The sequence below is a fragment of the Falco punctatus genome (genome assembly GCF_963210335.1).
Source record: "Falco punctatus genome assembly, chromosome: 6".
Lineage (NCBI taxonomy): Eukaryota > Metazoa > Chordata > Aves > Falconiformes > Falconidae > Falco > Falco punctatus.
In genome coordinates, this window is record NC_137585.1 from 27,984,412 (window position 1) to 27,999,117 (window position 14,706).

The following is a 14,706-nucleotide window of genomic DNA, read 5'->3' on the forward strand; positions in this document are numbered from 1 at the left end:
AGTCTTTTTGGCAGCAACGGGGAAAAAAATACCTATTTTCAAGAAGGGCACCTTCTGTAATACCACTGCATCCTTTACACACTGCTGGAAAAAGGAAAAAAGAAATAGAGGTGGCCACCATTTTGATAGACAATAGACCTCTTTTTCCTCTTTAGATCTCTCTGGAAAGATTAGTTCTCAAACCTTGATGAAAAAGAAACAGCAAAGTAGGACTACTGATCCTGAGCACATTGCTTCAAGTGCCATCTGCACACAATATTTCAGCAATTTTAAGTATGCACGAAGCTTGAACTTATCACTACTTATTTAAGTGGAACCAAAGCTCCCAATGCCTCTACATGCTTTTATGTGACTAATGCAATACCCATACCCCAGTGTTCTCGTTTCTCATGTGAGCATCTGATAACATACATCTCTTTCAACTGTTCCCAATTACAAAACTTAGTCTTGCAGACACACCAATGAAAGGGAAATATTCTTTCGTACAAAAATTAGTATAGCTTTTAGGAATTGATGATACAGAAGCCAAACCATTCACACAGAAAAGAAATACACTTATCTAGACTCACAAGGGAAATATTTGATCATATGTAGAACACCTATTAGCGTACTAACACACGTTAGTTATCCAAAGTGTAGTATATCACTAGGCACTTAAAAACACTGTATATGAAAGTAAACGGACAGCACTACTGACCAATGCCAACAAGAGGCAGACTATAATGTAACAGATTCATTGCAAAGTCACATTCATTGATTGTAAATAACTCACTGGTATGGGCCACCTCACTGTCTATTTATCTAGACCATACTCCTTCAGTTTGTCTACAAGAATGTTATGGGAGATAGCGCCAAAAGCCTTGCAAAAGTCAACATAACCACCATTGCTCTCCCCCCATCTACCAAACCAGTCATTTAATTATAGATGGCTTTCAGGTTGGTCAGGCATGATCTCCATAAAACCATGCTGACGTATCATTCACTTTCTTATACCTAATATTTTTTGAAATGGCTTCCAGAAGGATTTGCTCCATCATCATCCCAGGAATCAAGGTGAGACTGATCAGTCTGTGATTCCCTGGATCCTCCTCCTTGCCTTTCTTGAAGACAGGATTGACATTTGCTTTGTTGCAGTCCTCAGGAACTCCTCTTTCAAAGACAACATAGCGTTCTTGCAATTATCAGCCAGCTCCCCCCAGAACTTTTGCTTGCACCTCATCAGGTCCTGTGGACTTCTCTATGTTCAGTCTAAGCGTCCCCTAACCTAATCAATCATCCTCTACAAAGGCAAGTCTTCCTTGCCGCAGCCATGTCCTGGTTTTGGCTTGGGTAGAGTTAATTTTCTTCATAGTAGCTGGTGCAGTGCTGTGTTTTGGGTTTGGTGTGAGAACAAAGTTGATGGCACACTGATAGTTTTAATTACTCCTAGGTAATGTTCATACCAAGTCAAGGACTTCTCAGTTTCTTGGGCCCTGCCAGCAAGAGGGCTGGAGGGGCACGGGAAATTGGGAGGGGACACAGCCAGGGCAGCTGACCCGAACTAGCCAAAGAGGTATTCTATACCATGGGGTGTCACACCTGGTATATAAACTGGGGCCTGCTGATCACTGGACTGGCTAGGCATCAGTCATGGGGTGGTGAGCAGTTGTATTGTGCATCACTTGTTTTTTCTCCCTTCCCTTTGGATTTCATGCCTCTCCCCTTCTCCCTCCTTTTCATTATAATTTATTATTTTATTTCAATTATTAAATTGTTCTAATCTCAACCCATGAGCCTTACGTTCCTTTCCGATTCTCCTCCCCATCCCTCTAGGGTGCAGGGGGAGCGATTGAACAGCTACATGGTACTTAGTTACTGACTGGGGTTAAACCACAAAAAGCCACTGGTGTCAGGGGCCTGCGATGATTCCTGAAGGCAGGCCTTAGCCGTAAAAAAAAAAAAAAAAAAAAGCACACATTTTGCACATTGGTTTTTCCATGTCCTTTGTCACCATGTCCCCTGTCCCATTCAGCAGTGGCCCAACATTTTTCCTAGTGTTCCTACTGCTGATGACATGTCTACAGACACCATTCTTGTTGCCCTTCAATTTTCTGTTAGATTCAACCCCACGTGAGGTCTGGCTTTCCTTACCCCATCCACATGCGATTGGGTAGTGCCTTCTACAATCCTCCTGGCTGGCCTGGCCCTGCTTCTACATATTATCAAATGACAGTTTCCAACTTCTACTCAAACACATCATTTCTATTCTTGTTAAGATCTGGAAGATTTTTTTTTGTCTTTTATACATATAATTTATGCTCTAAGGTTATAATATTTCTCCTCTGAAAAATATTCTGCTTGCACCCAAAGAGTTCTGACGACGTATTCACATAACACAAAGCATGGATCAGTCTCAAGTTGTTTCACTGAACTCCAAGAATGGAAGCTGTGCATCTTCAAATGCCTCTTGCAGGACATAACTAGGGTTTCAAGTCTTGAGGTCATGCACCATATGTGCCTGCTGAGGAGAAGGCAAGAAATGAGCATCAACAGAAAAATGCATTATGGACAAACAAAATGAGATATTTTGGGCCAGTGGGAAGCTCAACACACTAATATCCTAGTGGCTGTCAAGATTTTTGTAGGTACTAAATAAAGCAAGAGCTAGAAGGCAGTACTTAAAAGGAAATTACAGGACGACTTTGCACAAAAGCTTGTGGTTATTTTCCTTGGAAGAAAGAGGCAGTATGAAAATATACAAAGACCTAGATCCCCAATGGTGTACAGGCACTGTATGAGGCAGCTCAGTCCATACTTACTTGAGAATCTAGGCTAGAATTATTTGCTTTATCATGTAATACATGGGAGTGATGCCTAAAATGGGGGAGGGTGAGAGAAAGGGCTATAAATGAACATATCACAGGGACAGGCATTTAAGGTGGTTCCTTTTTGGTAAGGCATATTCTGCATTTCCCTCTGGCTATAACATTACCTGCTCCAGAGAACATATTCTGCACAGCCCTGCTGTGAAAAGATAGCATTAAATTAGACAACAAAGCTACAAGTTAACCTGAATTAGGTGTAGCAAGTGTGATGAAACAGGGCATTTATAAGTATGTCAGAGAAAAGAAACCTCAGGGATGACAGTAGCAACAACAATAAGACATACTGTTTCTTATATAAAAGGTCTTAAAGAGACAACAGAGTCATCACCTCCATTTTACAAGTAGTGAGGCTGATGTACAAAAAGACAAAAAGAGTCATCTGAGCTCACTCACGAGGTAAGTGGCAGAGCAGGGAATGGAAATCCCACTCTCTGAATCAGTGTCCTGTTCACAAGACGATGGCATCTGATAATGGTAAATCACCCGCAAGGAGTTCCAGAAAAGGGCAACTATAGCCAGGGAATTCTTTCCAGTTATTACTGCGAACAAAACAGGGAGGAAACATTTCCTACTGCAAAGTCAACTGACAACTTATGTTCATGTCATTTAGACTCTGGAAAGATCTCCCATCACAGGTCCTTGGAGAATCATCCTCAGAAATACTGAAGAGCAGGGTAAGATAGATGGGGGATGCAACACGCACAGATTAATGCTGCCTTCCAGCGGTTAAATACAGAGACTTCCTGTCTGGCTCCAACACATCTTAATTCAAATTCCTTTTCAGTCCACCAAATACACCTCTGGACATAATCATCAGTATTTGAAGTTTAACTTTTTTCTTTACTGACATTCACTACCCATTATAAACCCTGTCCATTTCAGCTTCTTCACACCTCCAAACCACCTCCCTGATATCTTTTATAATTTATATAAAACATATATATATATCACAGTATATTTTACTGTGACTCAGATTTGAGAAACGCCTTTCTCCCTCACATTCACCAGTTAGTTCAGGCTCCTCCCAGCCACAGATGTCTCCCACTCAGTATCCTGTCCCTTTCCCCACATGCCACAGGATTGCCTTCCCTCTCCAATCAAAACGTGAAGTAAAGCAGGAACAACCTGAGAAGCTGGAACAGCTGAGAAATTGAACTAACAGAAAATCTAAACCATAAGCCAGGAAGTGCGAAAACACACACATACACAACTAAAACCCACAATATTTAATCAATATTCACCAACATATTTCAAGACCTGTAGTATTTATGTACTGGGATCACATGAGGAACCACACGGTAAAATTACAGACAATCAGCTTTGAAGAAGGTTAAGTTGCAGTTCTTGGGATTGGTGTTTAGGGTTTTTGGGTTTGGGTTTTGTTGCTGCTGTTGTTTTTAAGCATGATTTTGAAAGGTGTTTAATTTAGCCTGTGCCTAACCCTTCACATATGTGACTGATCCTTGAAATTTCTACTAAACTGCATTGATGACTCAAAGCAGACATGTTTTAACGCCTTGCTTGTCAGGATCTGGGTTTCCTGGAGCAAAAGATCAAGGCATTCTCCAAAGATCTGCCAAGAGGATTCCATGTAAGCTTTCAAACTCATTTTAACACTCTATGTTGAAGTACAGTACTGAAGAATATCACAGTGAATCTAATACAGCTTCCTGCAGTACAGTCTGTAAATTTTTATCACTTTAAACTTCAAGTGCAACAGCTGGGTCTGAAGCAGAGTATGTTATCTAGAAAGCCAACTGGTCTCGGTATACAGAACAGAAATAAACATAAGCCGTATTCATAACATATGCTACTTTAACCTAAAAGCCACTTGGGTGGCTGGTGCCTTGATACTGCCATGTACTGAGTTCTTTACCAATAGCTGAGAGTGAGATCTACTGTATGCTTTGCTTTAAATGGGACACCCCTGTAACCTACTGGCTTAAGGCTCACCTCCTTAGCATGTACCAGCGCATAACTACATAGAAGGTGCATGGGAACGGTTCAAAGCTGTGTCAGAGGAGGTTCAAACTTGACATTAGCAAATATTTCTACAGAGGGTTGTCAAACACTAGAACAGGCTTCCTAGAGAGATAGTTGATGCCCCAAGCCTGTCAGTGCTTAAGACATTAAGATAGCATTAAATTAGACAAAGCTACAAGTTAACTTGAATTAGGTGTAGCAAGTGTGATGAAACAGGGCATTTGGACAATGCCCTTTACAATACGCTTTACCTTTTGGTCAGCCCTGAATTGGTTAGGCAGTTGGACTAGATCATTGTAGGTCCCTTCCAACCAACATAGTCTATTCTAGACAGTCCTAAACTGTGCCCTTCTGAAGTAGCCCAGAAACATAACAGAAACAAGATGGGAGGGATAGAAACATGATTTCTGTGTCTACAAGACAGGAGAAATCTAGCCATACACACAAAGTATTGTGAACAAAGATTTCTACTACCTACTCTACAGGCCAAGCCAACTCAACATGTGCCTTCAGCTTTAACTTTCGGCCCATCAAGCAGAGATAGAAAAACTCTGCTGTGCTAAAATCAGATCACCTTTGGATGGCAGATCTTGCCAAGAAGGCAGCAAACAAATGTAGCCAGACAGTTCCCAAACTGGACAGCTAGTCTGTGCTGCTAAAGTCTCTGCAAGTTTTCATGTCTCTGCCTTGCACTTCATTTCATAATAGAAGCATGTTCCCAATGACCAGCACTAATTCTGATGGCAGCGTCTTATATTGACTTAAGGAAGGAGACAGCACTAGCCAAAGATTCTGCTCAAATTAACTGCCAAAAACCCAAACACCTACAGTCCACTCTAAGGCCGCCCTTGGTTCCTTCACAGGTCCATTGGAGACTGCAATGTTGAGGGAATGCACAGGAGCCAAGTGCTGGAGGCCTGACCTGGAGATTGCTTTCCTGCAAATTGAAAAGAAAAAACACACATAAATGGAGTGTATATCAAATATAATTACCCAATATAATAATCCACCCCACCCCTTCACCAGAAATCAGAAGAGGCAGTACAGCATCTAATTTCAGCTTGGGTAAAATGGTGCTTGAATGCCATCTCCTGCTAAAGCAGTTTAGGAAAAGAATAAAGTAATCTGATCACGGAAAATTACTGTTTAATGAAGATCAGTTACTCATCTGGCCCTAAGCTGAAGTTTCAAATCCAGTGGATTACAAATGGTTGTTTGCCAGTTTCAGTGGAGTCCTCATTCATTACGCTTACTCCTCACCTACCAGCTGCACCTGCTGCATCAACTCATACATAATTCCAAATAGCCCTTATTGGAGGAACGAAATTCGACTTTATACAAAAAGTGTAACACCTGCTGCTTTTACTTAGTTTATAGGCTGGGAAAAGACACCCATTCAGCATCCAACAGGTAAAACAAGATATGTGGACAACACAAGTCAGGAAGGGGAGTCATATGCTGCTACCTTTTTTGAATCGCATCAGCATCCGTCAAGGTAATATAGCTTCTTCCCACTTACATTTCAATCCTATCTTTTTGGTCCAAAGTCATTCTTACAGCTTGAGGCATAGATATCGCCTCCTTCAAAAGTCACAGATGGTGACCAGAAACCCTCCTGGAGCTCCACAAGCGCTGAGAGCTTATCCGCTGCCTGCTTCCCTAGAGGCACCCAAGCCCTGCCAGATCAGCCTCGAATAGTGAGCCATCAGGTGGGAAGCATCATACGCTGCTGATACAAAGCTCAGCTGTACTTGGGCAGTAGATTTCATAAGGCTTCATAACACTATTGCGTTGTATATTTTAGCACTTGGTGGTGGTGGCCAAAACAATCTCACAGCTTCAGCTGCAATGATTCAGAAGAGGACAAAAACATCTCAAGGAGAGATCTCCTTTTGTAAGCCAAATGCACTCATCCCCCACAAAGCGAAATGACAGTCTGTTTGTGTAAAGTGCATTTTTGTGATACCACTCCCACAGTGCAACGGCTATTTATAGCATCTCCTAATCTTACTGCTCTCCCAAAGCAATAAAGGTCAACTGAGCCAGCGATGACAATCCAGGTCAGCCATATGCTAAACAAATCTTTCCATTGTCCTGAAAATATACAGTGCCATATATATCCACAGTAAAGGAGCCTGGAAGCCTCACTGCTCACAGTGTACATCTGGAAAAATAAGCGAGCTGAATCAGAATTCCTTTCCTGTGAGTAGCATGAACAACTCAGAACATTAACATCAGACTCTGATCAGCCAGTGCCCCCTTTAACAACATGGGCAAGACATTGACATTAAGATTTTTTTCCAAAATATTTTGCATTTGATAAAAAACCCATTAGAAGAAAGGAGCCCAAGAAAAAGACTTTCACCACCTGGCCGTATCTCAGGAGAGAACAGTTTAGCAAGCAAGATGTTATGCCATATATGTCAGTACAATATAAGCTACACATTTTCTCAATTACACAATTAAGGCCTTGAAGAAATAAACCACAAAACACTACAATACTAAGTTCTTTGAAATATATTTTTCCAGGAAACTGTCCCTTATATGGCAGGCTCCTTCCATGCTGTTTTGGGTACTAATGTAATTGTTAGTACTTCCTAAACACAAGAGTACATTCTTGTGACTATTCATGGTTTATAACATGGCAATTTGTTTTGGTGGAAATGGGGCGCACTCACATTTTCCATCCTGCATACAGTGATAAAGCAAAGCTACTTAGTCCTGCCCTCATAAGAGAGGAAAGTAGCATCCACTTTGTGCAAAGCAGTGCTTAAGTAAAGGTGGCATAATAACAGTGTTAGCAGTTAATTTTTATTTGATGAAACACACAGATATTTTCAGTCAACACAGTTTACAGCCTATTACTTGTCAAGCAACAGAGCCTATAAAGTTGCATGCATCCACTAAGCAAATCCACTAAAGCAAGGTTTGCAATGACTTTTCCTAGGAACAAATTTATCTGACCAGTCTGGCAGCAAGGCTTCTAGCTGGAATGCAAATTCAGCAGAGACTTAAATGGTAAATAAGCCTAATGAACAGCTACAGACATCTCAGCATCAAGCTTTGGATACTATTTCAAGTCAGAATTAGAGACGTGCAAGCCTCCTGCAGCAGAACCTGAGACTTGGCCCACATTCCTTTAGTAGCCAGCTGAGGCTGATGAGCCTTTTGGCACAGACCTGGCAGAGTTTTGTGCCAACAGCCTGCCCTTCCTCTGCATGTCAGGTTGGATTTATGGCTTTGTCTGGAAAGCACACAAAACACAGGCATGACAATAATGCCTTTTTTTTTTTCCACATTTGTTTTAACACAAAAGCCTCAAAATTATCTCAGGGATTGCAAACTTGCATGAACCAGCCAGAAGTGACTCAGGGGGCAAGCTGAAAATGCCTACTTTTACACAGCTTCTTATCAGAACTTTGTCTCAGAACAAAGAGAGACATGGAGTGTTAAAACACGCTGTATGTACTGCAGAAACCTTTCCCATTGAAAAAAAGGAGGTCAGGCTAAAGACCAAACACATGGCCTTCTATTAAGTGTAAGGCAGACAAGAGAGGGTAAAACGGCGGGAAAGAGAAGGTAGCACAAATCTGACACCAGAACAGATGCCGAGTATCCAGGTGATCATATCTCATCTTACTTTAACTAGCAGATTACGCCACCTGGCACTTTTCCAACAGCAAGGTAACATGAATGGCTTTTACTTATCTTTCCCAGCAATTTCATCTCCACTGTGCTGAGCACGTGAACGAAAACACAGGCTCGACAGACAGCCTTTGCCATAGAAGCAAAAGTAATCACTGCTCCCCTGATAAGAGACAGCCAAAAAAAGTGAATCTGTGCTTTCATAATACATTCCACTCTTCAGCCTATGAAGTCTACACCTTTGTTAAAATGGGCACGCCAGCCAGCTTGCTGATGTAGCAACCAACAGCAAGTCAATGTTGCATCCTAAGTAGTGAGCTGTAACAATTATTTTTTCATATCCAGTAATCAGTAATTTGTAGTAGATATTATTAGCTTAGCTAACACACCACTGCTATAAACAAGCATGGGTGCACATACATGTGTATGTCATTAAATATACAACAAACAAAAATATCTGATACCAATTCCATAATTGATACCATTAAAGAAATTCCTTAATTGAGTAGTCGACTGTCTTGGAAACCAAGAGCAATCAGACATTCAAGCTACTCAAGTATAACAACTGTTTTTTTGGTAAAAAAGCACCACATTTTCATTTCACTGAAAAGTCAGGCGAGACTCAACCTACTTATTAGATCAAAGGATACATATTTGATTAGGGGGTACTCGGGTTTATTTCCAGGCTTCGGCTTTACTGAGCCTTTTCCTCCACCTAAGGCATACAAAAATCCTCCAATGAGTTGTTTTAGACTGAATATTTTATGCCTGAATCCTCAAAGACCACAAAAGACAAATAGTCAACAGCATGCAGCTCATGTAACTGTTAGAAAAACCTGTTTTGAAACGAAAAACTTAGTACTCCATGGGTTAACAGATTTGAGTGTCATTTTAGTTGTCACTGGTGTTGGAGTCGCTGCTCTTCCAGGCTGGGGTTACCACCTTCCTTTTTGTAGGGGCCGAAGCTACCACTGGGGCAGTCTCTCAGCTGCAGGCTGAGAGATCGTATTAAAAAAAAAAAAAAAAAGAAAACACACACACAAAAATAATCACACAAACGCTTAGCGTGGCTTCTACAGATCCTATGGCTAAGACATCTGCCAGAAGATTGTTGGGAGTGTTTTCTCAAAGTTAACCTAGATATTTACTGAGAAAAGGACAGACACTTATATAACAACGTTTAAGTTACAATAGCTCTGCTTTTCTTTGAATATTCAACGTAGATAAACCCTACACCTGCCAGCTCTCACCTTTGCCAACCACAGCTTGAAAAGCCCTGTACAAGGCCACAGTACCTGCATGCTGTACGAACAATTTATATGCACCTGAGTTTGGAGGTGGTTTCCACTCCTGCAGTTTGGTACTTGTGAAAGCCACGAACAAGTTGTACTGGCTAAATTCTGACATTATTTCAGTTTTCCCCACACATCTCTGCTGACTGCACAGCGCTCCTGCAACCTGCTGCTCCCAGCTCGCCTTCCAGGCATAATATTCTCCTTTTAAGCTGACCAGGAGCTAAACATCAGGATTCCCAAATTTTTTGGCGTTTGCTATAAAAGGAGCCAACTTTAGTCAAATCAAATAATCTGTTCCAGTATCCTGTCTCTGATAAGGGCCAGCAGCAGGTGTTTACAGAAGCACTGGCACAAATCGGGTGATCCTTCTGACATACTCCAGTCCCAGCTTCCAGTAATCAGCAGTTTAAGGACTTCCTGAGCTGGAGGCTGCTTCCAGACCTTTGTGCTTAATAGTCTGTAATGGGTCTTTACTCTAGGAATGTGTTGGTTCTTCCCTGAACCCATTTATACTCTTGGTCTCCACAGCAGCCTATGTAATGAGCTCCACAATTTCATTATGGGCACTGTAAAGTACTTCCTTCTGTCTGTTTTAAAAATTCTGCCTGATAATTCAATTGGGTTATCATATTCTGAGGAACAGCAAGTAATCACTTGCCTCTCTACACCTTCTGTGATTTTATGAATCTATTCATATACCCCTTCATTCACCCTCCTCGCCCCCACCCCCACCTGGAAGCGCCCGAGACCATTAAAGTTTTTGCCAATACCAAGGTAGAACCTTCACCAATGTCTTAATTTCAATTACATATTTTTTGAGGTAGGATTGCCAGACCTACAACAAATACTGAAGATCTGGCTGCACCAGAGGCTTATCAGTGGTGTCAGCATTGCTCTTTTTCCTCTACATCATCCTGAGCCCTTTACTTGCCTTTTAAGAACTGTGAACACCAAGTTAATCATTTCACGGGAGTACTTGTAATTATCCAAAGATCCCTTTCCTGAGTGCTAAACGGTAATGAAGTTCAAACTCCTGAGCTTTTTCTCCCCTGTGTGCGTTATTCGGCCTTCATCAATCCCACATTTCAACTGCAATTTGCTGCAGAATCATTCAGCATCGTAAGACCCTTCTGCAAATTTTCTGCAATCAGCCTGTGCCCACCCTGACTAATTGTGCAGAGCAGCAGCAAGCTCTGCCCCCCACACTTCGCTCCCTGTGAGTGGCACTGCTCCCATCACAGGTCACCAGTCGTCCCCATCAGTAAACTCCTAGGTAAACTCTGAAAACCACCCACCAGGTGCTAACCACCCCACTGCTTGCTACATTTTGACTGCTGGTTAACCACACTGACACCATCCCTTTTAGCCCTAGTTTCTATACCAGAAGCTTTTTTCCTACGTCATTGGAAGCTTTCTGGAAGCCCTCTGAGCTCCCCTTGGCCAGACCACTCCGGTTCTTGGGCCTCGTGCCTCTGCCAGCAATTTCTGCAAAACTCATGCATCCTGGCTTCCTTAGAAAAAGCTGTACTGGCCTTCCTCCAGCATATTGTATTCAGCTGTGTATTTACTAAACCTGCATCTTAGCAGCAGCTCTACCACTTTCTCCCATTAAAACCTATGGCTGGGTTACCCCATCAGCACTCTGCAAGCTCCTGTGTGACCACCCCACTCCTTTAGGACTGGAGGTTGTTTGAAGAGAACTATTATAAAGCCCTCTCAGCAGTTTATTTTAATTCAGTCAGAATAGTTACCAAAATCAAATCCTAGTGATTAGTTATTGGCCCTTTTTTCAATGTGGTCTTTAGCTTCCCACTTTAACCTTCTCATTTGCCACAGGTTCATCCACACAAATAGCAGCTCACCCTGGGACACACTCAGGTACCTTCAGCAGTGAACGCTGATGCAAGAAATTCAATTAGCCCTAAAAGAAACAGGCTTTTCAAAACTCCTTGTGAAATACCTGCTTATGCATCTCTCATTGTGTGCTGCTTAGGGAACCAGAGCATGGAAAAGCAGAGATCTGGGTAGCTTCCCAGCCACCCAACATCAACATCTCCAAGACCCCAACAGATCTTTCCTTCTTCTCTCAAACCCTCCCCACACAGACCAATTTGATAAAGGCTGCATGGAAACTGGTACACCTCTGTGAAACACTGCAGCTCCATGCAGCTCTGACCAGCTTTGCTTCCAGCCTCACAACCAGCCCTCCAGTACCTAATAGGCAGCTTATATCCACTAGAGACCAACCTGAGGACAATGACAAATTTCCACTAACAGTCTTACCAAGAACTTCAAACCACAACCCCAGAGCTGAAAGGAAACCACAGTACATCAGCTCCCTGAGTAAGTTCTGGTAGAAGCATTTGGATCCATCACATCGAACACCGTATTCAGCTTGTATTGATCAGATACAAGACCAAATGGAGCCATCTAGCCTTTCTGTGACCATCTCCTTGAGTAAAATAACAAACCCAGCAGACACAAGTAATACACACGAATCCTATGAAAGGAAATAAGAGGGAAAGCAAAAGGAGCATAAGACCTGCAGAAAGTTTGATCAGGATAACTGAGGAAGAGCCTCTCCCGCATGATGTTGTCTTTAATGAGTCAACGCTGCAGTTCACAGCCATTCCCATGTTCTGCACATGAAGGAATATTCTTTAAAAGGAAGTCCTTTGGTATTTTTGCCCCTCAAACTCTGGGTACAAGAGTGACAGGTTACTTTTCTTATCCCAAAAGAACAAAATAGATTCATGAAACAGGCTGTGTGTTAGAAGAGGCATTCACAAGCTTTGTCACAAATACATGTGCAGTTTCTTAAATACAGACATACAAATCATCGCTGCCCTGCAGTTACACTTGGGGCTTGGATTAGCGTCAAAACTGCACAAGTCAGAACAGTGCAAATGCCAAAGACCTCTAACACATGATTTTTCTATTCTCTGCTTAGCTTCACCAGTAGGCATATATTAAGCACCAGATTTTACCTTCTGGGAAGTAAATTATGGATTTAATTAGATCCAGAGCTGTGCTAAATTACTTGATCCCTTAAATCTTATCTTACATCAAGCCTTCATCTTCTCAGAAGACAGAAGCATACACCTTTGTGTCAATTCCTATCAAGGGGACCGATATCTTGGCCTAGATCTATAAATCACTTTGGAGTCTATATTGCATCAAAATCAGTGTGACTTTGGTCTTGCATGCCTTTGTTGGCCAGGCATGGTCCAGCAAATTCCCCTGAAAACTCCATAGTGCTCCACAGCTGCAATGTGAAAACTGAAAATGCCTTAGTCCCAGGAGTTGGACTAGTTGGATACTTAATTATAAGAAAAAGTTCAAAGGCATGTGGAGTTCTCTGAGCTCCTATCAGAGCTCAGATTCATACATATGACTGGGTATTCACCCATTTCTTGGTCTTCTTTCTGCTTACCTAAGGGTTTTTTTCCCTTTACTCTTAATTTATTTTCTAAATTTCTTTCCAAATAGAATAAAACATCAAGGGTACTTATGGTAGGAGGCAACTAAGTTTTACGACCAACAGGGTGCCTCCCAATCTTTTGTTTAAATATGCTATTTCTGAAAAGATATGTACAAATGTGGTGATTACTTTTACCAGAAAAAATGACAGACCGTGGAGGACTTGCAGGAACAGAAATGTCAGCATTAATTTGTGTGAGGAGAACAGGAAAAAGGCTATGCAGTTGGTGATGCAGGAAAGATCGAGAGTATCCTTTATGCCTGAAATTCACCAAGAAAGAGACTAACAAAGGAACCTAGGAAAGCAGGGGAAAAAATACAAATGCTTTCTTGAACTAAATTATTTTGCTTTATTTTTGCTGCAATCAAACCCAGTTTGGTTTAGGAAAGAGTTTTTCTGGAGGGTTTTCTTTTGTTTTGGTTTGGGTTTTTGTGTGTGTATGGGGGGTGTGTGTTATTTTTTAGTCATTCGCTTTGGAAGCTATCAATGCCAGGTCTGAAAAAGACCATCTAGGTCATGAAATCCAGTCTTCTCCGTTTCAGGCAAACATTGTATGTTTGAATTCATAAAGTTATCAAGACTCATTTCAGACCTAGCCCATTTGTTCCCTCTCTCTTATTCCTACTGAAAAACTATGCCAGATCTCCACTGTTCTAACCATTAAAATCCTTTTTCGTAATTTCCATCCAATATATATCCCTCTGCACAACCTTCCCGAAACTCCTGTTATTAGGATTTTCACATTTCATCCAAAGAGATACAGTTGAACTGACAACTAATGATTTTTATATGAAACTTCTACAGAATAGAAGGCACCTGAAAGCCTTGATCTAGAAATCTTTAAACCCTTGGGTCAAAAACCCTTTGAGTGAGGTTATGTAGGATGGAGATGTGCATAGGGAGTTGGAAGCTCACATTTCAAAGATTCTGGAATCAATCGAGTAACTGAGATGATAAAGTTTAATCAGGATCTTTCCAAGTAAAGAATGAGAAATGCTCTAGGGAACTCTTGAGCATAAAAGATTTCCAGCTCCATCACAGACTGGACATCAGCATTACAGAAGATTAATATATTTTCATTATTTCAAAAAGGAAAAGAAGTCTGAATGGGAAATATTTTCCTGGCAATAGGTTTGATCCAGACAAAATCATAGTGAATGCAGCACCTGTGTTCTTTAGTTTGAGTGTAGACAAAGTGGTGACAGCAAATTGGGTAGACATGACTATGGTATGATCATGCTGGGTTTTTTCATCATATGCTAAAATTATATATATAATTTTCAAAGGCAGTGCAGATACTCTATAGTATCATTCTGCCAACCAGAGGAAAATAATAAGATAAGGCCTTGTTTCAGGGTACTTCTTGGTAGCATCAAATAATCTGCATGTGCTCTGGAAGGTAAAGAAAGGGAAAACAAAACAAGACAAGACAAAACAG

General features: G+C 41.4%; 1 protein-coding gene and 1 long non-coding RNA gene across 13 annotated transcripts in view; one reads left to right on the forward strand and one right to left on the reverse strand.

Moving 5' to 3' along the window:
* DGKI (diacylglycerol kinase iota) overlaps positions 1-14,706 on the reverse strand; it is a 252,712-nt gene that overhangs the window by 153,860 nt on the left and 84,146 nt on the right. For 9 of the 12 annotated variants that reach the window (XM_080390859.1, XM_080390858.1, XM_080390857.1 and 6 more), the window contains exon 2: positions 5,676-5,784. The exons of 2 other annotated variants lie outside the window; for them this stretch is intronic. In XM_080390859.1, coding sequence (XP_080246985.1) covers positions 5,676-5,784 — 109 coding nt within the window. Of the gene's footprint in view, positions 1-2,130; positions 2,219-5,675; positions 5,785-14,706 lie in introns of those variants that run through there. One more of the 12 variants, XM_080390852.1, reaches the window with a different exon arrangement.
* The window catches only part of LOC308065195, a 42,495-nt gene that overhangs the window by 8,084 nt on the left and 19,705 nt on the right, over positions 1-14,706 (forward strand). The gene's annotated exons all lie outside the window — the stretch shown is intronic.